The sequence below is a fragment of the Periplaneta americana genome, chromosome 13, assembly GCF_040183065.1.
Source record: "Periplaneta americana isolate PAMFEO1 chromosome 13, P.americana_PAMFEO1_priV1, whole genome shotgun sequence".
Taxonomy (NCBI): domain Eukaryota; kingdom Metazoa; phylum Arthropoda; class Insecta; order Blattodea; family Blattidae; genus Periplaneta; species Periplaneta americana.
Window position 1 is genome coordinate 129228304 of NC_091129.1, and position 24271 is coordinate 129252574.

The 24271-nt window shown below is 34.6% G+C and overlaps 1 protein-coding gene across 1 annotated transcript in view; it reads left to right on the forward strand.

Annotated features, from left to right (window-relative positions):
• The first annotated feature begins 6990 nt into the window (after positions 1 to 6990).
• Positions 6991 to 24271, forward strand: part of LOC138712428 (protein VAC14 homolog) — a 42002-nt gene continuing 24721 nt past the window's right edge. Inside the window, exons 1-8 of the mRNA XM_069844234.1 lie at positions 6991 to 7160; positions 7451 to 7601; positions 14172 to 14402; positions 16180 to 16397; positions 19200 to 19320; positions 20382 to 20505; positions 21837 to 21959; positions 22308 to 22459. Of these exons, the coding sequence (XP_069700335.1) occupies positions 7057 to 7160; positions 7451 to 7601; positions 14172 to 14402; positions 16180 to 16397; positions 19200 to 19320; positions 20382 to 20505; positions 21837 to 21959; positions 22308 to 22459 (1224 nt within the window). The 5' untranslated portion in view covers positions 6991 to 7056. The remainder of the gene's footprint in view (positions 7161 to 7450; positions 7602 to 14171; positions 14403 to 16179; positions 16398 to 19199; positions 19321 to 20381; positions 20506 to 21836; positions 21960 to 22307; positions 22460 to 24271) is intronic.

Below are 24271 nucleotides of genomic sequence, written 5' to 3' on the forward strand. Positions count from 1 at the left end.
CACACATCTAAACAGGAAATACACACATTCGGCAGTAAATCGCGTATATACACAACACATCTTCGCAAATCCACCAAACACAAACAACAGAACAGCACTGGAGAAACTCCTCTACAATTACCACCAGCCCCAACCAATAAACTGAAACACACAAACAAAACCGCAAAGACGTGTTGGAAATTTGAATACTGTCTGAGAGGACACACGACAGCAACAAAGAGGCAGATCAATAAAATAACTCTACCCCATGAAAGTCTCCATAACCATTCAGACGCTTCTGCCACCAGAAGGGGAAACTTTAAAATCTCAACAAAAAATATGTATGTACGTAAATGTGTATGTATGCATGCATGCACAGTGTTCTGCCCAAGAGCAGGTCTTTAATTGCAAACCCAGCATTTTTCATTCTTCCCAAATTCTTTCTTTCCTCTTAATCTCCCCATAATAATACATTAACGTTGTCTATCAGGTGATATCTTTTACCCCGAACTCTTCTCCCGGTCACCATTCCTGATATGTACCATATGTACAAGTTATTATATTTAACTTATACTACCTAGTCCCCTACAAATATAGCAAATTAACAAATTAGGCCTACACAAAATAAAAGGAATCAGTCACTGCATTCACACACCTACTGGCACTTATGCCAGAAATAGTTTCATATGTGTAAATATATTTATATGGTTATTTATGTACAATGGCTGGAGAGGGTGTCCTGCGCGTATAAGACCCTAAATCTGGATCAAAGCCAGAAATGTTAATAAACAACAACAACAACAACAACGTGTAAGCTAAGAGTTGTAAGTCTTTCTCGCCCACAAGATTGAAATTTGAAATGAAGGACACAAAAAAGGCTGGAAATCAGTGGCGTAGCGTCAATGTAAGCTAAAAAGCTTAGCTCCTCCAGTTAATAATAATTTCATAATAAACCTGCAGTTTATGGAGAAAATTATTTATTAATTTTAATAGAATTTATATTTACGCGTTAAATGTTGTGATGCGGCAGCTCAGGATAATTTGTGATGCAGCAGTAAACAAGAAGCCTGCACACACCAGCTTCCAAGCAGACTGGTTTCTTCTGTGTAATCCACCCCGCAGATTTTCCATCCCTTTCTAACTAAACTACCCTAGTCGCAAGGCTCGCAAGAAGCTAGCTTTAACATTTAAAATAAGTAGTTTCCGAGTTATCTCTTTTCGTCAGTTGTGTTCAGTTGAAGTGTTAGTGTGCATTGAGGCTGATATAATAAATAATGAGCGAAATAACAGTTCCTGACACTAATTTACTTGAATTTTTTTAGGATAATTGTATTATCAAGACTGACTTACGAACAAAAGTGTGATTTAAAAAACAAATGACCGACTCCCTTGCTGTCAATGAAGGACACAATCAAAAGACAGACGCATACTTACGTAATGATACTAATATTGTGATTTCTCTAAGTATGACAGGGAGTGAGCTAATGTTATACGCATACGTGTGTATTTGTTAAGAGATGTGTGTAAACCGTGAAATCACATTTTACTACGTATCATTTGAGGTCATGCCTTATTGGCGTTACTTACGATGTTCCAACCAGTCTTCGGCTGCTGACTTGAAATTGACTACTCTTTATTTTAAGACTCTATTTTTGTAATACGTTTTCTCACATTGCATGAAAGACAACTTGAGTTAGCTTCCCCTGCTCAAAATTTCATGCTACGCCACTGCTGGAAATGCCAAAATCTTTGAAAATGACACTGATAAACAAGTGGTAGATATGACATGATGTTTACTATTTCTAATGTAGTTTTTCATGCTGATTTCAAATCTGAAAACCGTTTTGCGCTGTCACGTCAGGTATTGAAATTATCTATGAAATTTTATTTTTACATGGAACAAGGTTCGTCGAATTTTTCTTGTCGTTTTTCCAGATGATGTAGAATTTCACCAGATGTGTTTTGATACGTGTGGGGCTATGTAACAGACAAATTCCATCGGAAAATGTTTACACTGTTTCTTAAAAAAAACATAATATGAACTATACTTTGATTCGAAAGTGGATAGTGGTGAGTCGTGTGCAGCACAGTTCATCTGTTTGATCTATGCATGCAACTTGTGCGGTTGGATTAGGAAGGCGAAGAACAACAACCATCTGACATTTGGAGTTCCTGTGATATGGCGTGAGTCAAGCAACCACACCACAGACATTTCTTTTTGGCAAACGTCACCGGATTCTCCTACAAAACTAGTGCATCTGTAAAGTATCCAGACGTTCCTTCAGTTTCTAAACTAATTTCACATGACCCCGTCACTTGTCCAATACAACAGCACCTGCAGAATACACAGTTAATGAAGAAAGGTAAGAAGAAAGTCATCTTTCATCTCCTATCAATGACCCAGACTCTGACTACTGCCAACCTGGAGAAGATATTCAGTTAATGAATAATGCTCAACTTTGCGATTTGTACGGGACATGGCACTAACAAAAAGCCAATCTGAACTGCTCGGTTTACTTCTTAAACAATTTAATTTCCTTGCACCGGTTACAACGACTTCACAGTTTCGGCACAGACATAAAGAACTTGTGAAGTTCTTTACAATGAGTGATACTATTTGATAATGCATGGACATTCAAGATCTTATGTCAAGCTTCGGGGTAAAACACAGCATTGAAGCATGGCGACTGTTCATAGACTCACCTAAGACAAGTTTGAAGGTATAGTAAATAATAATATTACACAATGGAAACAGATATGCGTCAGTACCGGTTGCATATTCTACGCACCTGAGAGATACGTACGAAACCATGTCGCTATTTCTCGAAAAAATACGCTATCGCGAGTGCAATTGGCGTATGTGTGGTTATTTAAACGTTATCACTATTCTCATGGGAATGCAGACAGAGTACACCAAGTACTGCTGCTTCATCTGCGAGTGGGACATCAGAGATAGAAATAACCATCACATAAAGAACAATTGGCCGTTCAGAAATAGAATGCAGCCTTCGTGTGCCGTGGGTTGAGCATGACAAAGTTATCATGGAGTACTACATATACAGCTTCATATACAGCTGGGGCTCATGAAGAATTTCGTGAAGGCACTAGACACAGACTCAGATGCCTTTTGATACCTGTGTAACACGTTTCCAGAGTTGAGTTACGCGAAAGTGAAAGAAGGTGTGTTCATAGGTCAACAAATGAGGAACACCATTGCAGACAGCCACTTCCAAGACTTACAGGGTGGTACTGAAATATTACTACTATAATTATGTGTCATGTGGTGCCATTGCACCATTTTCTTAGCTAAAGCCATGTTCATTAGTACTCCATGCAGCAACAAATGCTCTACTGAAACTCCTGTCTGTGTGTTGTTAAACATAATGGTTGATATCGTATATCTCAAGAACGGTGGGTAGTAGAGACAAATGGTTTGCATATTTGGAATCGGCATGTTTCAGTTGTCTTAGAATGCCTGTTGGGTACCAAGATATCCACCGAAAATGTTTTTTTGTTATTCAGTGTAATTTTTCCAAAAGAGAGTCTGTGTCCCTGGCTCAATCCAGTAAGAAAAGAGGATAAGTCCCATTGTAATTTTACTTAGATTCTAACTTCTATTTAGCCATGGCTACACTCTGTGCAAGTGAGAGAGTAACTAGCCTATCTTCTTCTCTTTCTAAGATTTCTTAACCCGATTACAATAAGGACCAGTCTGCTGTTTTGTTGCAGTTTCTTTACTGAGTTTGTAGATGAAGCTTATGTGTTTAGTTTGCTAAAGAAAAAAAAAATCAGATTTCTATGGTCTGTGAAAAGTGAAAACTCCATTATGTCATATGAAAATTTGAGAGGTAAACTGGATTTAAATTGAACGGTCGTGGAGATGTGCTTGACAGAAAAAAAAATTCGTGTTTAGTGATGCAGGAAACATTGTTACTGAACGTAGAGCTGCACTTAATTCGGAGCATGTGAATGCACTCACATGTTTAAGATCATGGATGAAGCAGTTTTAACTAGGTGAGTCTTCATGCTTTTTTTTTTTATTTGTGTTTTCTAAAAAAATCCCGGAGAAATTGACACAATAAATTATTATGTGTTAGTAAATAACTAAAATAGTTGTTTTGTAATACAACGGTACAATATATACAGATATACAGCATTTAATACTTATATACATATATATTCTTATATGAGGTCTCGCCGTCCTCATTGAATAATCAATGACTATAGCCTAAGTAGCCATACTGTAAATATCAATTAATTTGAGAAAAATTCGTTCCGGCACCGGGAATCGAACCCGGGACTATAAATATCAATTAATTTGAGAAAAATCGTTCCGGCACCGGGAATCGAACCCGGAACTATAAATATCAATTAATTTGAGAAAAATTCGTTCCGGCACCGGGAATCGAACCCGGGACTATAAATATCAATTAATTTGAGAAAAAATCGTTCCGGTACCGGGAATCGAACCCGGAACTATAAATATCAATTAATTTGAGAAAAATTCGTTCCGGCACCGGGAATCGAACCCGGGACTATAAATATCAATTAATTTGAGAAAAATCGTTCCGGCACCGGGAATCGAACCCGGAACTATGAATATCAATTAATTTGAGAAAAATTCGTTCCGGCACCGGGAATCAAACCCAGGACTAAAATATCAATTAATTTGAGAAAAATTGAGGAGGTCAGCGCAACAGTGGTCTAACCCTCCTCAATGCGAAAAATTAAATATTGAGCCTTCTGTTGATTTTGACGTGAACTATCTTCCTACGAAGTGGAATAGACCAATTCACAATTATATAGCTTCTTAGGAAGCATGTAAATTTTCTCCTAAAAAAATATCACTTAGGCTATGTCTACCGAGCATATATAACTTTAACTTGCTTTTTCTACATTAAAAAAGTGGCTTATACCACTGTTGCGCTGATCCCCTCAATTCGTTCCGGCACCGGGAATCGAACCCGGGACAAAAATATCAATTCATTTAAGAAAAATTCGTTCCGACACCGTGGACCGAACCCGGGACTAAATATCAATTAATTTGAGAAAAATTCGTTCCGGCACCGGGAATCGAACCATACCGGGCCACGATCCACGGTGCAGGCCGAACTCTTCTCAACCTCTGAACCTCCCAATCAATGTATCTTAAGACTTCTGCAATACTATTGTCTTCACTCTACAACAGTAGTGTCAGAGTTGTAAGCTCCAAAACCGGTTGTGGAGCTAGATCGGAGCGTGAACTTGCTTATGTCTGTGGAAACAGCGGAGCACGCAACCAGTCTAGTGGAGCGCTCCGCTCCGTTTAGTCTCTGTCTGACAACGCTGCTCTACGATGTATGATATTCCGTATTAGTTCGCTTTCGCTGTAAAATTCCAATACGTGACCAATAGTTCCCGCCTCGTTGCAGCCAGTATGCATAAGCGAGTTACATTGAAGGATTTGTCAGGAACGGATCTTAAGGAATTAGATGCAAGATAGCTTCATTGCATTGCCTATTCAGATGTTAAAAGAGGGATTTCCCCCCCCCCCCCATGAATTAGGTTTGGGGCACTCAGCATACATAATCACTCCTTTCCCTTTATGTGGTAGGTGACACAAAGGTTGGAGACCCCTCGTTCTTAGAATATTTCTCTCATTGGTTTTCTTCTCAGTTTTCTCCCACTGATACTATTTGGAGGAAGAGACGATTTAGTTATAGTAAGTTTTCCAAGGGTCGCATTTCTTTTTTCTTCAATATTCTATTAATTAGCTTATTTTATCGTTCTATTGTGCTCTCCCCCCCTTCCCCCCAGGGAAATCGTTCAATATCCACATATGATTTCATACAACTCCAGAAGCACAAGTACTTGGTCATTATTCCACTTACTCACCGTTTCTTATTATAATAATTATTTTTACTATTTTTACTTTCCAGTACAATAGGAAAAACAATCAACTGTTAATTTACTGACAAGCAAATATTCTGATGGGGGCAGATAAAAAAGTTTTTTTCTTCCACCATGTTAATAAGTGAAAAGAAGTGCTTATACAAATTTTGGCCAATCGACTGCAATTACGAGGCCGTCCAGAAAGTAATTTTCGTTGGGGCCGTTTACAATTGCATGGAAAGATTTATTGAACCAAATAGGCTACAGCAATTGTTGCGCTATTTGTCAACATATTCCCCACTGGAATTGAGATATTTGTCATACCATGGGATCAATTTTTGTATACTTGTGTCGTAGAAGTCAGCCGCCTGGGATCGGAACTAGCGTTTGACAGCCGTCTGCGCACATCTCTGTTGATCCCATGATATGACAAATGTCTCAATTCTGGTGGGGAATATGTTGAAAAATAGTTCAACAATTTTATTGCTATGCCTGTTCCAATAAATTTTTCCAATGAAATAGTTTTCTTTCTGTTAACGGCCCCTGGCGGACTTATTTTTTTACGGCCCTCGTAATTGCGGTCGAGTGGCCAAAATTTGTATAAACACTTCTTTCGACATTATTAATATGATGAAAGAAAAGAAATTAGCTTTTTTTTTATCTGTCCCCACTAGAATGTTTCCTTGTGAGCTTAAAAAGGTGTTAGTCTGAATTCGTACGTTTTTCCCTTGAATTCAAGTTATGGAGTGACATGCATACTCTTCAAGTTATTTCAAGTGTCCTTTCCAGTCAGGTAAAAAGTATGAAAGTATTCAACTTATCTTGAAACTTGAATTCAAGCTGCTATTTGGCTTGAACTCAACTTGAAACACAGTTCACACTTTTCAGTTTCGTCAAATCAAGTCACTTGATTCAAGCTACTTGAAAAGTGTAAACGATGCTTTAGAGATCAAGGCCTAATTAAACCTATAGTAATTATTATGATTACATCATGAATACCAAAAATGGAAAAAAGCTTTGATTTAACCAATGTAGGGAATTTTTTGCCGATTGTGGGGATTTTTAAAACAGCAGTAGGGATTTCCGTCTGAGAAACTCTGGCAACACTGGTCACTGCCTTCGCGATCATTAGATCACGAGGGCAGTGGTGGAGTTGGTAATAAATGATAAAATTGTCATAATATTGGAAATATTTAGTAGTCGAATATGATGTCCGAAAGGGATTATGGACCATTAAGTCCAGCCTGTGTGAGGGCATTAAATGACAAATTATACGAGAAAAGAAAAGCAGCGGCTTTGGAAATAGAAAAGTAAGTTTTTCCTAAATGTTCGAATAATCCTAACCTTAAAATTTTAGTCTTGACACTGTCATTTCAGTTTCACCGTAACTTCATTTAATGTTAAAAATACTTAATGGAATTTACCATTAGTAAAGACTTCTTGAAATGAAGTATTTTCCATATTAAATCCTCCATCGTAGAAACGACGTCACTGGACTTTACCCAACTTCAGTGTTGGTATATAAATTTAAATCTGGTCACAGATAAGTGAAATAATTTTAATAACCTAATAATAATATAATTTGTTACATTTATCGTAGGATGGTTAAAGAGTTTGCTCGTGTCAACAACACAGTTCAAATAAAGAAACTGCTCAAAGTCTTAGGTCAAGATTTTGCCACATCACAAAACACAAATACCAAAAAAGGTGGACTTATTGGGTTGGCTGCAACAGCTGTGGCTTTGGGAAAGGTATGTTCTTTTCTAAGAATTTTTATTATAAATTGTCATCGTTTGTGAAATTGCCAATTCACGAGATCATTGTTACCAAATTGTAATGTTGCAAATATATGAATTCTGTTATCTATGCTTACCTTGGATGTGTTTTTATAGTCGGTAATAAAATAATTATTGTCTACGCTGTATAATTTTTATTTCCGAAGTACTAGTGAGCAAAAACAGGGAGTTCCTCTGTAGACCGGTCATAGGTAGTAATGTTCCATCGGCTTAATGTAGTATGGAGCGCCTGTCCCGAGGAAACTAAGCGGTAAGGGATGAAGTGGGACCAGTCTGCATAGGGAAGTATGCATAGACCTGTTTGTACGCTGGCATATGACTGCTCATCGCCCTACAACAGATTTTATTGGGTAGAGGTTGGAATGGAACCAGTCTGCATAAGTAAACTCTGTAAACGTTCAGAGTACAATATCACTAAAACTTCACATCTGAATATCAAGTGGACTTAGCTTATACACATAGTTTTATTACATTTATATTACCACAGTTATGCCTAAATTCTATCTAAGCTATAAAGTGACATCTGCTATTTAGGTTTTATGAACTTCCTATTGAATATACAATGTGAAATGGATACTAATATAAGATAATTGAATAGTTTAAAATGAAACTTAATAACACACAGTTTCATGTGAAATATTTACTGTAATTTCTCTGTATTACTCCCATTTTATACAGAAAAAAAAATCAGTTTTGAATTAAATTTGTACCATAATGTCCAGAATAATTCGTACTTTCTCATTATAGGCTTACATACGGAATAGGCTACATAGAGAAGATCATACCATAGTGATAGACCAAGTGCAAACATCAATTTCTAGATTTTCGTAGTCCAATATATATCTGATTCCAAAAAGTGCAGTGATATTTCCATAATTATTGGACGGAGTTTGTCGCATTCTGCGTTCTGTGACTCACTTCAACAGATAATGATCGACATGAAATATACTTAATCCTTTTTACTAAAACATTCATTGGGTTTGTAAAAAATTAAAATTAAGGATTTTCTCGAAATCGGCCTAATTATTATTTCTTTTTTAATATTCTTTCAGGCTTAAGATAAAGTGATAAACGGAATTATTAAGTCAGTATAAATTGAATTGTGTGTTGAGAATTTCATTTGGATGTGAAATTCTCAACACACAACTCAATTTCAGAACACACACACTCTTTGACTCCACATTACGTTACACAAACACACCCCCACAGGAAAAACAAACAAAAGGCGCCAAGACCAGCAACAACCAGTTCTGAAGCTCAGTGGCGGCAGGTAACTTAGTTGGTAGACTAGCAGGCTACAGACTGGAAGATTTGGGGTTCAATCCTGGATGATGGTGGTGGTGGTGGTGGTGGCGGCGGCGGCGGTGGTGGTTTCTCGTTGTCAGACTTCCAGAATAGCCCTGAGGTTCACTCAAGCTTCTATCAAATTGAGTACTGGATCTTTCCAGAGAGTAAAAGGCGGTCGGAGCATGGTGCCAACCACACCACCTCATTCTATTACCGAGGTCACGAAAAACATGGAACTCTACCTTTATGGCCCCCCATTGCCTTCATGGAATGTAATGGGGCTACCTTTATCTTTTATTGTAAAACTCAATAAACATTGTGTCTTATGTATTGGTGGGATTACGGGTTTATTTACCGACTTTGACATTGAAATGAATACTTAATATGCTCTTAATTGCCAATGCCACAAGAACAGTAGGCCTACAGAATGCTGTTGAATGTGGTGATCAAGTACATCTGAGGAGGCGAGACCTGGCATACGAGCTGTGCTTGAGGGGAAGGATGAGCAATCAGAAAGAGAGTTTGTTTCACGATTATTAATATTACATGAATCTACCGACACACAAGTTCAGCTCACACTAAACCTTATCTTTCACTTTCCCTCCCTCTCTCCCTCCCATTGGGTGGTTTAGCCATGGCACATGATAAGACCACATGACAGGCCTTATCTCTTGTGCTGTAAAGTAAGAGAAAGCTTATAACCAAACAGAAGCTTTACATCACGATCGTCACAATAAATAAAATGAACATCATATTTTCATGATTGAAAACTGTTGCTTACATCAACAGATCCACCTGCGTAGCTCAGATGGTATCATATTTTCCTGCTGATCTGGAGCTGTGCTCAGACATGGTTTTGATTCCTGCTTTGACTGATTACATGGTTGGTTCTCTAATGAGATTTTTCCGAATTGTATGGCAAATGTCAAGTAATCCATGGTGAATCCTTGGAATCATCTTCCAAATACCATCTCGCTATTAGCAATTCCATTGGTGCTAAATAATCTACTAGTTGATACAGCACTGTTAACAGGGCTGGGCAGTATTTGAAATATATTTGTATTTTGTAATTTTTAAGGATTTTCGAAAGTATTTTGTATTCAAGTACATAAAATTGATGTATTTTGTATTTCAAATACTTAAAATACTTTTTTTTTTCTTCTTGTCCTTCAAGTTTTGGATTTGGATTTGAAGAATGAACTTTAGTCTTATTTGCCTATCCATTTCAGATGTGGTAGCCCTACACTTAGTTTTCTTGCCACAACTGATTCACTTAATGCCATAAAGAAATCTCCAACAACATTAAGGATCCATCACCCAACACTTGCTAAATGTTCAGCATTGTGGAATGCGTCTAGGAGACCCAAATCCTGAGAAATTATATCAGATGTCTTGAAATATTCATCAAAGTTTCCTTGCCTATCTCGATGGAATTCTCTTTATGATTCAGTCTTTCAAATATTGTAATTCAAAAATGATATAAACAGGTGTAACAGAGAACTGCTCAGCTGATTTCACACACACATTGTGTCCTCTTCTTATCATTTGGTGAGGCAGTGTCAGGTAGCCATCTCATCTTCATTGGCAGAGGACAACCCTGTGCACTCTAGAGAATTACCCAACAGTGAAACAAGCTGTTATAAAGTATAATACAAGTTTGTGTGCCTCTGCACTTGTAGAAAGACTGTTCTGTTTTGTAGGATTTATTCATTCACAAGCATAGGGAATCATTATCTGATAAACTTCTTGAGAAACTGTTTTTTTAAAGGGAGCAGTAATTATTCATATGTAGCATAATTTCATTGCTGACTGGGAAAAGGAAGAATGTTCAGTTACAGTGCTTATATAAAATTTCGAGGTAAAAATACTTTTAATGTTAATATAATATTTTAGATTTTCAGTCATATTCTTATTACTTTAGGCCTATATATTGTATCCAGTATTTCAAATACAAATGTATTTTGAGTATTTGAAATACAAATGTATTTTGGTTAATTTTTTAAAAGTTTTTTGTATTTGTATTTCAGATACAATTTTTTGAAGTATTTTGTGTTTGTATTTGAAATACTTGGATGTCAGTATTTTGTCCAGCCCTGATTGTTAAATATCAATAGATGTAGCCATTCTATGTACAGTAATTCGGAAGACAAACACACATATTGAAATATTACCTATGCACAGGATGTGAGAGAAAGTTACAGTAATCAGATGATGAAGAGGGTTCCTTGTGGTTTCAAGAAATGTAAATTATGAAGTAAATGATGTATTTGTTTTTGAAGTAGATGGCTGGAATCCCGAAATAGCTGAATTGTATCACTTCTTGAAATAACCATCAAAACTTTGTTCTTTCATAACCTTTCTTTGATCGAGTGTATGATTGAATGCAAGACTTCAAAAGATCAAAACATTGGTCCACAGAGACATTTGTTAGTCACAGCTGCCTTGTAATTTTGTTTGAAGTCCTTCCAACCGGGATGAAGTTTTCTACAGATTATAAACTCTGATAAGAGACCATTTCACCCACCTTCACCCTATCTGAACTTACCTTCCAAAGGAAGTCATGCTAAAGCTTTTTATTGCCTTTAAAAATCCATAACTCTCGATCGAGTTTCACTGACAGCTTTCAATAAATTATTATATTATACAAGGAAAGTGTGTCACAAACAGTAATATTCAAATTGAACGGAATTAGTAGAAAGTATAAGATGATTGTAAAGTAAGAGGTAGAATTAATTGCTCATACTTTCTTCACTTCCTATACAGTTTAAAAATTCTGACAGTCTCTTGTTACATAAGAAATGGGATTTTTTGCATCACCATAAAGAATTTCTTGTATCTGATTGTTCTGGGAAGATAATATAAAAATGGATTTGAGGGAGGTGGGATGTGATGGTAGAGACTGTATTAATCTTGCTCAGGATAGGGAGCTATGGCTGGCTTATGTGAGGGCGGCAGTGAACCTCCAGTTTCTTTAGAAGCCATTTGTAAGTTGTAATAGTCACTGTTCGAGGTTTTGAAGTTTTGGTTCAGATCTGATGTTTTGATTTAAGGGTGTCTGAAATTTTGAAGTAGATTGATGAACATATTCAGTTTCAGTTAAAATTTTAATTGAGTATATCAGTTGATGAGTTCATAATTAAAAAAGAAAGTATTTCAGCAGTTTCACCTTACATTACTTTGTGACAAAGAATTTTGTCCTGTAAAATAAGTTTTAATTTTCCTTTCTAACCTATCTATCTATTTACATAGTTATCTTTCTTCGTACCTACGTATCAGTGTATCTGTTTACAGTTCTACCTAATGCCCTGTCAACATCTAAACCTACTTACCACTAAAGTACATTCAAATAAAATAAATTAGAGTTACAAGAGTTCGACGTAACAGCTTTCCTGTGTCATTAATAACTCGATCGTTTTTATTGTAAAACCCATTACTGATTATGCAAAAGGATTTGGCATGGAGTGTTATAAATAGCCAAGTGTTTATTATTTACTGCAAATTCCAAATAAATGACAGGAAGTGATAAAGATAAGCCGAAGGCTTTGCAAAATGTGTTGTCACGTTCTAGGTACTTGTTTCATACAGTTTCATGGATGTTTGTGGTAAAGAATAATGCAGTGTAGCTTTACTGAATTAAAGCTAAGGTTGAAACTGTTTCATATGTTTTTTAATACACAGATTATATGTAAGTGAAAAATAACTTAATTTTGTAAACTAATGTCTAAATATAATATCTAACAGGACGGGAGAAATTAAAAATCCTATCCTTGATCTTTGGTGTGATAGTAATAAGATTATATTATACAATCTTTGAATGTGTCATTATTTTTTTAATATGCTTTATAATAAGAGGAAAGAAAAAGTATCCAACCTCTCGGTTATATTTGGGTTGTGATATCTGTACCATACTTTTTCAGAAACATGTGTTTTTGTAATTACTTTTGCGAGCACAGAACTTTAAATGCTAAAGTTCATATTATATTGTTGAGATTTGGGGAAATTACTTATTAGAAGTAAATATAGGCAGAATAAGATCTCAATTTTGTAAGAAATAATTGGGGATCCCATGGCATGCCTCAAATATAGCAGCCAGATTGAAATAGGGATGGAAGGTAGTAGGGAAACAATATTACTTAGGAAAATTAAATTTTTGGGTTATATCGTAGAGAAAGAAGAAAATGATATCTTGAAAAGATGTTTAAGATACCTACAAACGATGAAAATTAAGTCAAATTGGATAAGAGAATTAGAAAATAATGTAAGCAGTTTAGGACTAAATTGGTTATGGCAAGAAATTGGGGAAATTAATATAAATTTGATAGGTAAAATTATAATGAGGAGGAGTAATAAGATAGTGAGACAGGAACTGTTTAGCAATTTAAATAATTTAAAATCAATAATAAATTGCAAAGAAATGAAGATCATATGGGGACAGGAACAATATACAAAAATTAACAACAGGGAAAAAAGGATGGGACTGGGCATGGTGGAGATTGAGAATTTGGAAGCTAAAAAATAGAAGAAGTGACTTAGGAAAAGACATATGTCCTTTATGTAATATCTTGTCCAGAAAATGAAATAACAAGAAAAATTTTTATTCAGGAAGAATTGCTAAAACTAAATGTAGAAATAGATATAGGAAATTGTATAGAACAGTAAACGAAAGAAAATTGAGGGAACTCGGAAAATTTTTGTAAAAAAAAAAAAAAAAGAAAAGAAAAAATGGAAAGGGAAAACTAAAATATAAACATATGTATATAAGAAATATTAACCAAATGGAAAGAGTTTTTGTTAATAAATAACTATAATGATTACATGTAGTATAGAATATGTAGTAATAGTTATGAAGAGTAAAATGTAGTTAACCCTTTACAGCATAGTGGTGGTTCAGAAGAACCACTGTTTTTCTTTCTTTCTCTACAATTATAGCACAGATGTTCCACCATGCAACCATCCTTTGAGGATACATAGAGTGCCATCTGTGTTTAAAATTGTGTGCAGAGTGAAGATTTTGAAAAAAAATTGATTGAAGCTTTCTTATGATCAATGATTGAAAAACATAAAAATAAAATTTGTGCCTCAAAGGGTTAAGGATGGTTTCCTGGAAAACAGAAATGTAACACGATCACAATTAACAAATTATACACAAATTGTAATGATTTTGGTGACAATAAATATACATATACATACAAATGCTAGAGTTCAGAAAGACATGTGAATTTATTTCATCTGTTTCAGGATACAGCCTTATATACTGATGAGTTGATTCAGCCGATTCTCGCATGCTTTTCTGACTCTGACTTGCGAGTTAGGTACTATGCTTGCGAGTCACTTTATAATGTAGTGAAGGTGGCCAGAGGTGCTGTGTTGGTACATTTTACTGACATATTTAATGCACTTAGCAAATTAGCTGCAGATCCTGACCAGAATGTTAAGAATGGCTCTGAGCTGCTGGACAGACTCATGAAGGTTAGTTGCACTCTATTTTTATTATATTTCATCAAATAACTACACTCAATACTTCCAGTCAGGATTGCAGAAGCTCAGGAATGTCTCAAATTACTAAAAATAATAACCTGGAGGTGGCCGTAAAGGTTCGAAAGTCAGAATCATTTTATGCAGCTTATAAAAATACCGTATGTAATATTTTATATAAAAGCGTAATTTCTAAATCATCATGTGGTGAATTTATATGAATTTCTACTAAACAGCAGCGTAATTTTACTGCATGTTGTATTATATTACAAGGTCTGTGATCTAATTTGAATCATTGGATTCCATAGTGAACTTAGATGCTGAGCAGGCGCATAGCTGTTCTATTTTTATAAGTAGGCTAGATTTCTATGACCTAAAAACTCTGGAAATATGCATGCATTTATGTCCAAAAAAATACCAAAATATGACATAAAAACCTGGAAATATGACGCAAAAAAAATTAAATAAAATCTAAAAATTACTTAGAAAACCCTTTATTCAACATTATACACAAAATTATTTTTGTAAATATTAACTCTGGGAATATGCATGCACTTCTGCCCAGAAACACCAAAATATGTCATAAAACCTGGAAATATTTAGTCAAAAAAATTAAACAAAGTCTAAAACTTGCTTAGAAAACATTTTATTCACCATTCCACAAAATTATTTTTGTAAATATTAATACTTTGTATTTGCCACAGCGTACTGTTTAGTCTATAAAAATATAAAGAGAAAAGAGGAGTATAAAATGTCCAATGTCTGTCCTATGAGTGATTAATTCTTTTACAGCTATGTTAAAAGGGTCACTGACTTTATAAATTACTACTTGTTAACAGTAGGGTTGGAAATAATGTGTCACATGTTTTGGAGGGGTGAAGAGGACGAAGGTGAGACCGACCAGCAACAATCTGGCCATATTCCTAACATTCTTTTGTCTGTTGTGTTTTGACATCTTCCTGCTGGCGAATTCAGTTACCTTCAAACTTCATTTAACCACAAAATATTTCCAAAAGAAGGAAATCCAAAATAAACAACTAAACGGAGATAAAATCTCTTGCCATTATTAACATAAAATGTGCGAGTAATACTTGGAGAACCATTAAAAGTGTTGTAATAATGACCAAAAATTTCCTTTTCTACTATTTCTAGTCAAATATGGCAATGTTAAAATATAGTAAAATATACATTTATAACATGACCCATAAAAACTTTGTCATTGTGTTCAGAGAAGTTAGAAATGTGTTTAACTTAACTTGAATTTGTCAAAAAAGAAAAAAAACAGTATAAAGATATGACATGTCATAGAAATTAAAGCCCTATTTATAAGCCTGGATATAATACAAATGTGAAAAGATTTTCATGGATGCCCAGAGGACAGAAAAAGAAAAGAAAGGATTATTGACAAGTTTTGTTGAAATAATTCTACGAATTATAACTTAAGAAGTGTTAGCCGCTCAGATTTCTAGAGAATTATTAAAAATAAATATCAGATACTGGATTCTGTATAGAAATCATAAAAATATTACTGATTTTATAAGAATAAAAACATTAAATTTGTACAAAAGAACGAAATTAGATGTTTCATAGAAAACAATAATTTACATTTTTTCGTTGTGTTGTAATTTGTTTATGATTTAAATATTCTTGCTTGAATAAATATAGTGGTACAGATTCTTAATATTAATTACAATATCGTATTGAATCATGTTTTATAGAAACACTCTTTTGTATCTTTTAGTTCTGCAACAGAATGTATTTCTCTTTGCAGGATATTGTGACGGAGAGTGCTTCGTTTGATTTGGTGGCATTTATGCCTTTGCTCCGAGAGAAAATTTATACAAAAAACACGTTTGCTCGTCAGTTCATCATCTCATGGGTTTCTGTTTTGGATGCTGTTCCTGATATTGACCTTATTCTTTTTCTACCAGATATATTAGATGGCCTCTTCAGAATTTTGGAAGATCACACTCTGGAAATAAAAAAGATGTGAGAACCAAACATTGATACTGTGATACTGAACAAATTCCAGTCCCATATTCACATAGAATTCTTTCGAAAATTTTAAAACACGCAATGAATTTCAATTGAAATGTAATGAATTTCAATTAAAATGTATTATATATTTTATTTATTTACTTATATTAATATGCAACAAAGTGTGTAGTTCTATACATTTTTTCTCCAAATTTCAGTGTAATGATTTCTGCCTTAAGTTTTCAAGTTGGAATCTTCATAGTAAACCATTGGAAATTATTATATGCATATTAGGAAAAAAAGTCTTGTGTATCGCAAGACCATTGAATATCATTCTTTACTATGCACTATGTGATGAATATTGAGCTCAGACTTATCTGTAGGAAGGACCATCCTACCACCTGAGAGAGACGTTTTTTTGTTTCATTGCTATGTCTCTTAGTATTTATTATCTTACAAATCTTTTCTACTTGTCTAAATTGTCTCATGTGTTTCATTTTTATTTTTGACTGTTGTTTTGTTATTTTTGTATATTTAAGAAGCCTCTTTTACACAGTCTTTTTTCTCATTTATTGGAATCTACCGCCTGACTTCATACTGATTAATGACGTGCTGTTGCACAATAAACTACTGACCAATTTCTGGAGATAAGAATATTATCTTAATTTACCTTAATTTTGAGTGAAATCTCACAGTTACGATTTCATTCTTTGTTCTATGCCTTACATCTTAAAAACGCATTTACAGTGAGATGGAAATTTAATCAGTTAATTTTGTATGTTATTGCACAAATGAAGTGTTTTTCGGAGAAATTACAAAGGAATATTTTTTTTTCGGTTTGTTCTTCACGTTGATATCTTACCAATCATACGTCTCAATAGTTTTACCATAAGTGGGTTTCAAACTTCAGACACTATTTTTTTTTTCGGCTAAACTGTTATTCAAACATCAAAAGGGCGTTTGACTTTTTGGTTACTTACAACCTAAAGATTCTGTTCTTAAAATTAATGCAGTTATACCTCTTTCAGCTGGTATAATATCAATTGAAGGGTTCAGAGCCATAATGGGCCAAGCGCCATTTATTAAAAACGGAGAAAGCAAGAGTTAAAGTTAAGTGAATACCATAGTTTAATGAAGATTGACATACCATTTAGTTTTAATGTATATACTTTATATTAGTTGCTGTATGTTTCCATTGAATTAAGGTGATAACTTCATTTTAACCCTTGTTTTCTATGGTTTTAGTAAATGGTGCTTGGCCCACTATGGTTCTGAACCCTTCAATTATCAGTTGAACACGATAATCGCGAATGTCTTCCAACTCTGTTTTCTGAGAGATTTTAAGTGTGTTCAGTTGTTTTGTACTGTATGAAATAATTGTATTTTTTCTGTTAACTCTCTATGTCTACTTATGAATCACTGACTCATTTATTTTACACACATAGATGATACACCAAATTTCGAGTTTCATTTCTTGTCAAATTTTTAAATTGGATAGGCGACCTTTCTGGTGTTACTTACATGCCCTGTTGAAGGAACCCATATGTAGGTCAAATTTCAGTACATTGTGGAATACTCAGAAATCCATTTCTGAATAAAACCCGAATCACGCAAAGTGAAGTGGATACACACATGCACACACACACACACACGTTCGGAACATTGTGTACCTGGAACCATTTCTAGCACCGTGTATGGAAAAAGTTATCTTTTCTGAGGACTACAATAGTGCAAAAGATAAAGGGTCATTTTTAAAGCAACATTGCACCTTGTCAGATGCAGAAATTGGCTACTTCTGAATAAATTTAAAAGTCATGTTGAGTTCAGATAAGTTTGTGAAATAATATCATATAATTTTTTTTTTTTTTTCAGTCAATCACTTATCATGTTAAGATGGCAGAAATGGATTCTGTTACATCAAGATACAATGTTAATATAAGTCACGAATATTTTCGACTTACTTTCAAGTCATCTTCAGGTGATAGTTTTCTAACAAACAACCATTTGAACTAGGTGAAAATATTATTTATACACATTTATAAAACACTAGTAAATAGTCTGACCATGCATACTGTAACAGATGTAACAGAATCCATTTCTGCCATCTTAACATAAGTGATTGACTGAAAAATAAAAAAACTAATTTATATGATATTACTTCTGAATAGTTTGTGTTGAAATATTTGTAACATTTATTCTTTTAATATATTCAGTACTGCACTTTCACAATAACATGTTGCTAAAGTGACTTTCATTTCTGACCCAATCATCTGGATTTATCCATATCCGGATACCAATCCTCATCTAGTCTGGATAGTTGAAGTTGTTGGCTCTTTCATAACAAATTAATAGAGACCAGCATTTTAATATTGAACATATTAATGGCTCAGGATGAATATATTCTATAGAAATTGGAAGATACTATAATGCAATTAAAGCAAAATGGATCGTCTTGAACCAAGAGTGAATATGAAGTCAGGGCAGCCTTAAGTCAACATTCATAAATAGTGCAGAATTTTATGAAAATGTGAACGATTCAGATTGGTATGAAGTCAAGTAAGGTTTGTTTGGAAGGAGGGAAATTCTACACTAGCAAGACACATAGAAGTACATGACCATTTACGGCAGAAAGTACGACATAGGTTCATGGATATGGCATTCTTTCGAGATGTATCATACAAAAGTGTACAACAGAGAGTAGTACTGTGTTATACTGTACTTCATTTCAAGAGAAGCTATCACATATGACACTTTTACTTCAGAGTTGAACTTAAAAATAGAAACATAATATTACTATCTAATATTGTTTTGCAGGTGTGACACAGTTCTGGGTGAGTTCCTCCGCAGCATTAAACAGGACCCAACCCGGGTGGATTTTGCTGGCATGATCAATATTGTGATTGCACATTCACAAGCCTCTGATGAAGTACTTCAGGTAATTGTAGCAGTAATACTTATAACTCATTGAGTATTAATGATTGCATTACTTAAAATTATGGCTATAATTGTTTAAAATAGTAATAGCAAATGGAATTATTGTATTAATTGTGACAAACTTACTTCTCAGTGAACAAGTGACCAATCAAGATCACTAACATTTATTTATTTTTTTTATTTATGTTCCTATGATATGCTTTGGGCAAGACACGAATCAGGCACTGAAGATAAATGATGACATGCGAGCTAAATATGTACCTTGTCTTCCATACCTCAGTGAAAAATATGGCATTTCGCTTTTCAACTGGGATGTTACAGGCTTACTATTTGGAGCGAAGGGATGTTGACTAAAATTTACATGTAATATTCTTAAATCTTTTAAAATTCCCTTTTATGAGATTCTGAAGATTGTGCTGAAGTTAAAAATGTGTTGTGAATTCCATAGTTGCTTCGTACAGAATTTTTTTTCGATTTTTAATTACAAAATTGTATTTTCTTACGCATTTATCACAACAATTGTTACAATTATTGTGTAAATTATTTAAGACTGTACATTAGGGTGTATAATTAAATTGTAAGGAATCAAGTTTCTAAAGTCGTATGATTTGTAACAATTTTTGTGATAAGTGCGTAAGAATGATGTAATTTTTAGTTAAAAATTGAAAAACAAAATCTGTACAAAGCAATTAACAACATGATTTTAGCTTCAGAACACCAGTCAAATAAAGAAATTCTCTTCTGAATAGTTTATTCTCTATGTGTAATATTTTTTTATTCTTAAAACTAAAGAAGAAGGGTATTTTATAAACAACTTCAAATTAGTGTAACTCTGAAAATATTGAGATTAGGACAAATGTTTATATGACATTTTTTGCTCAGAGTGTTTGGAAATCCTCGTGAATCACCCTGTATATGTATAATCGAATTAGGAACTTTAGAAAAACAGAACTTAAATTTCACTCAGTTATGCAGACAAAACTGTTTTCTTATTTTTCATATCGATCATGTCTTCGGTTTGTTATGAGGTAAAATATACTAACAAAAGGCTTTTCTTTAAAGTTCACAGCTATCACCTGGATCAAGGAATTTGTACAGCTTTCTGGAAGAATGATGCTTCCATTTGCATCCGGCATTCTTACTGCTGTTTTGCCCTGTCTTGCTTATGACAGTGACTCAAAAAAGAGTATCCTTGCACACGAAGTAAAATAAATTGTCTACTTGTCAGCAACATATATTAGGGAAACACTTAAACTCAAACTAATTTCTGAAGAAGTTCATATCCAGTATGATGCAGTAAGTTCAATCTTATATATTCTTTCTATGATTAGTCGTCCTGACAAATATTTGTTGATAGCGTAGAAAGAATCTTTACTGAGTGCAGTGAAGAAAATAGTACTGTAATTGTAATCATAATAATAAGACTCATACAGTACATTCCCATATTAACTGAATGAAACATCTAATGATTAAAGCTGATTTATAGCAGGAGTTCTCAACCTTTTGAAGATTTTGAGCACCACCCACACGTGATACTAAGTGAGCGAGCACCATTAGGTTTAATAGGACTATATGAATACATAAATTAAATAAATAAGCAAAGAAATAACTTTTTTAAACACTCGCCAGGATAATGATATCCTTGAAATTCAATATTACTCAGAATTTCAGTAATGCCCAAGGAGAAGCCGTTTATAGCTACACATAAATAGTCCTGCAGATGTGAATTAGTAAGTTAATCATCACGCGTACGCGCGCGCGCGCACACACACACACACACACACACACACACACTCACACTCTCTCTCTCTCTCTCTCTTTATAATAAAGGTGCGTGAAATGATGAGTTTATGGTAATTGAGGTACATACGTGCTGATCATACTATTCATATGAAGTTCAGAAGTGTAGGCCTATATTAAACTACACGCGATTGATTTCAAGCAAAAAAAAAAAAAAAAACTGCTACAGACCTTGAACAAATACATCATGTTAAAGAAATACAGTAAATATAACACCGCCAATTCAAATGAATGAAGTATATAAGCTGTATAAATCGAAGCAGACTCTCAAGAGACGTTTCAGAATATTAACCCAACATGAGTAGGGAACCAAAAATGGAGAGAAAGTTTTTTTGAGAGTGAGACAGGGATCATGCCAAGTTCATGGTAAAAAAGAAAGAAAAAGAAATAATGATGAATGAAATGGAACCAGAATTGATTGGCTCACAGTAATAATTATTTTTATACATGTATGTACATATTTATTGAAACACATGTGCATAAATTAATGTGTGAACTACAAGTAGTTCTTTAAAGAGGCAGAAGAATGAACGAGTGAATGAATGAATGAATGAATGAATGAATGAATGAATTAATTAATTAATTAATTAATTAATGATAAATATTTTCGTAACAGTATAAGCTGTAATTTCTTGTAGGAAGAATTCTGACAATGAATATTGTGGATATAATACTTGTTTTGTTTGTTGATGTGGTCCTTAATGAACTTAATCCCAGATATAAAGGAGACTGCAAGAGCCGTGAACTTTAGCATGATGAAACTCATCACTTTGGAGGATGACAGAGAGTCGCCTGAAGGTTCAGAGACAGTGGAATCTGGCGATGGAACAGTTGCTACAGGTAATTCATACTCAGGATAGATATCAGTAAAAAAAATCTACAGTCCATATAGATATCATCTTTGAATCAGTGTGTAAGACATTGGATTTCGAAAATTATTTCTGAAACTTGAGAAAGAGAAGGTGCGATCCATATTCATATTCCATTTATAGATGCAAATTCTCCTCTTTCTAATGCCCACTATTTCAACAAAAAAATTACTTACTGAAGAAAAGTGAGTACCAACTTCAAGTTGTCATTGAGATTTTCAGTGGAATTGCTTCTATGATCGTTAGGATGAAATAACTTAGAGGTCTTCAGGCAGAATTTACTATATGTATGTTTGACCTATACATTTTTATTTTGAAGGTCAAGAACCACAGAAGAAACAACTCGTGGCTGAATTGGACTTGCCGTCAATGGTTGATGTACTTATAAAACACCTTCCTCACACTTCAGTACAGACCAAAGTTGCTGTTCTGCGTTGGATCTATCATCTGCACATTAAAGTTCCAAACAAGGTACATAGAAGTGACTTCTAAGTCTTTGTTCTAGTATTTAAATAGACTTTCTGAATTTTCATTTACTACATAGTGAAGCATGTATCTTGTGAACAATAATTAAAAATACTTTTCTCACACTCTCGCTCTCTCTCTTCCCCTCTCCCTCTTTTCTCTCTGCTCCTCTGTTTTCCTTCTCTTCTGTCATCTCCTCTTTTTTGACATTTGTGTCTTTTTTTCTTTTTCTCTTTCCTCACTTTCTGTTTTGTATGTATGTATGTATGTATGTATGTATGTATGTATGTATGTATGTATGTATGTATGTATGTATGTATGTATGTATGTATGTATGTATGTTTTATTTAACGACGCTCGCAACTGCAGAATGTGCCAGAATTTTGTCCCGCAGGAGTTCTTTTACATGCCAGTAAATCTACTGACATGACCCTGTCGCATTTAAGCACACTTAAATGCCATCGACCTGTCCCGGGATCGAACCTGCAACCTTGGGCGTAGAAGGCCAGCTTTCTATTTTAAATTTCCAGTTCTCGTTTCCCCTGCTCTTTTCTCCTTTCTCCTTTCATCTATCAGTTTGTCTGTCTTTTCATCCTTACCTACTTACTTAGCTATCTACCTCTCTATTAACTTTTCTGTCTACCCAATTTAGGCTTTGGAAAAGTGACACATTCAGCTGTATCGAAACGTTCAGAACAACTCAGTGAAATGTTTCGAAACAACTCAATGAAATTATGCAAATCTGGCTTTCAGGTAGTAGCTCCCTGTAAAGTAGGTTTGAATAATTTCAAGGAAGAATTGTTCTGGGGCCGGATCGATCCTGGGACCCTTCGCTTAGTGCACGAATGTTCTCCTGATTGAGCTACCCCAGGAACTATACACGACACGTCGCAATTTTTCCTTTATATCCACACAACTGAAATGGGCTGACAAGACGCCAGAACCCAACTTTGAGTGCACGCAAATTGTGGCTTCCTGTTAACGTACCTCCAGTAACGAATATATTATGCAAATCTGGCTTTCAGGTAGTAGCTCCCTGTAAAGCAGGTTTGAATAATTTCAAGGAAAAATTGTTCCAGGGCCGGGTGTCGGTATTGGTGTCGTGTATAGTTCCTGGGGTAGCTCAGTGGGGAGAGCATTCGTGCGCTAAGCAAAGGGTCCCAGGATCGATACCCGGCCCCAGAACAATTTTTCCTTGAAATTATTCAAACTCAATGAAATGTTTCGAAACACTGATGAATCACGACACATTTACTTAGGGAGGAAAACTCCTGGCGCAGTATGGCATCATTGTTTGCTATCAGCTGTGCTGCTTCATAGCTCTGTACACAAGGTATGACACATCGCACTTCCAATAAAATAATGTTGTATGTCGAAAATCACATATTACTTTCATGAATGTTTTCCAACACTGTTTTACTGATTGGAGGTATGAAATTCTAATAATAAAATAGTAAATTATGAAAAGTTTTGGTATTTTACTAGGAAATAGCATGTTTTTACAAATCACTATTTTCGAGTTACGACACTATTTTACTGGAAGTGTGACATGACAATCTCGCGATACTGGGTTGAGATATGTGTCTCTTCTTGATGTTCCGAACTTAAATAGGAATATTATCAGTAATTACAGTAATACTTGTTTTCAGTTTTTGGGGCGACTAAAATTGGAACCTATATGTTGTCATCAGTTGAGGCCCTGTTGTACAGTGATTCCCAGCCAATGTTCTGGGTGTTTCTGTCAGCAGACCAGCAGCAGGTCTCACACTACCTGTTGCTTGCGTATGCGAACTTATGGCACTTTGCTGGATTAAATCT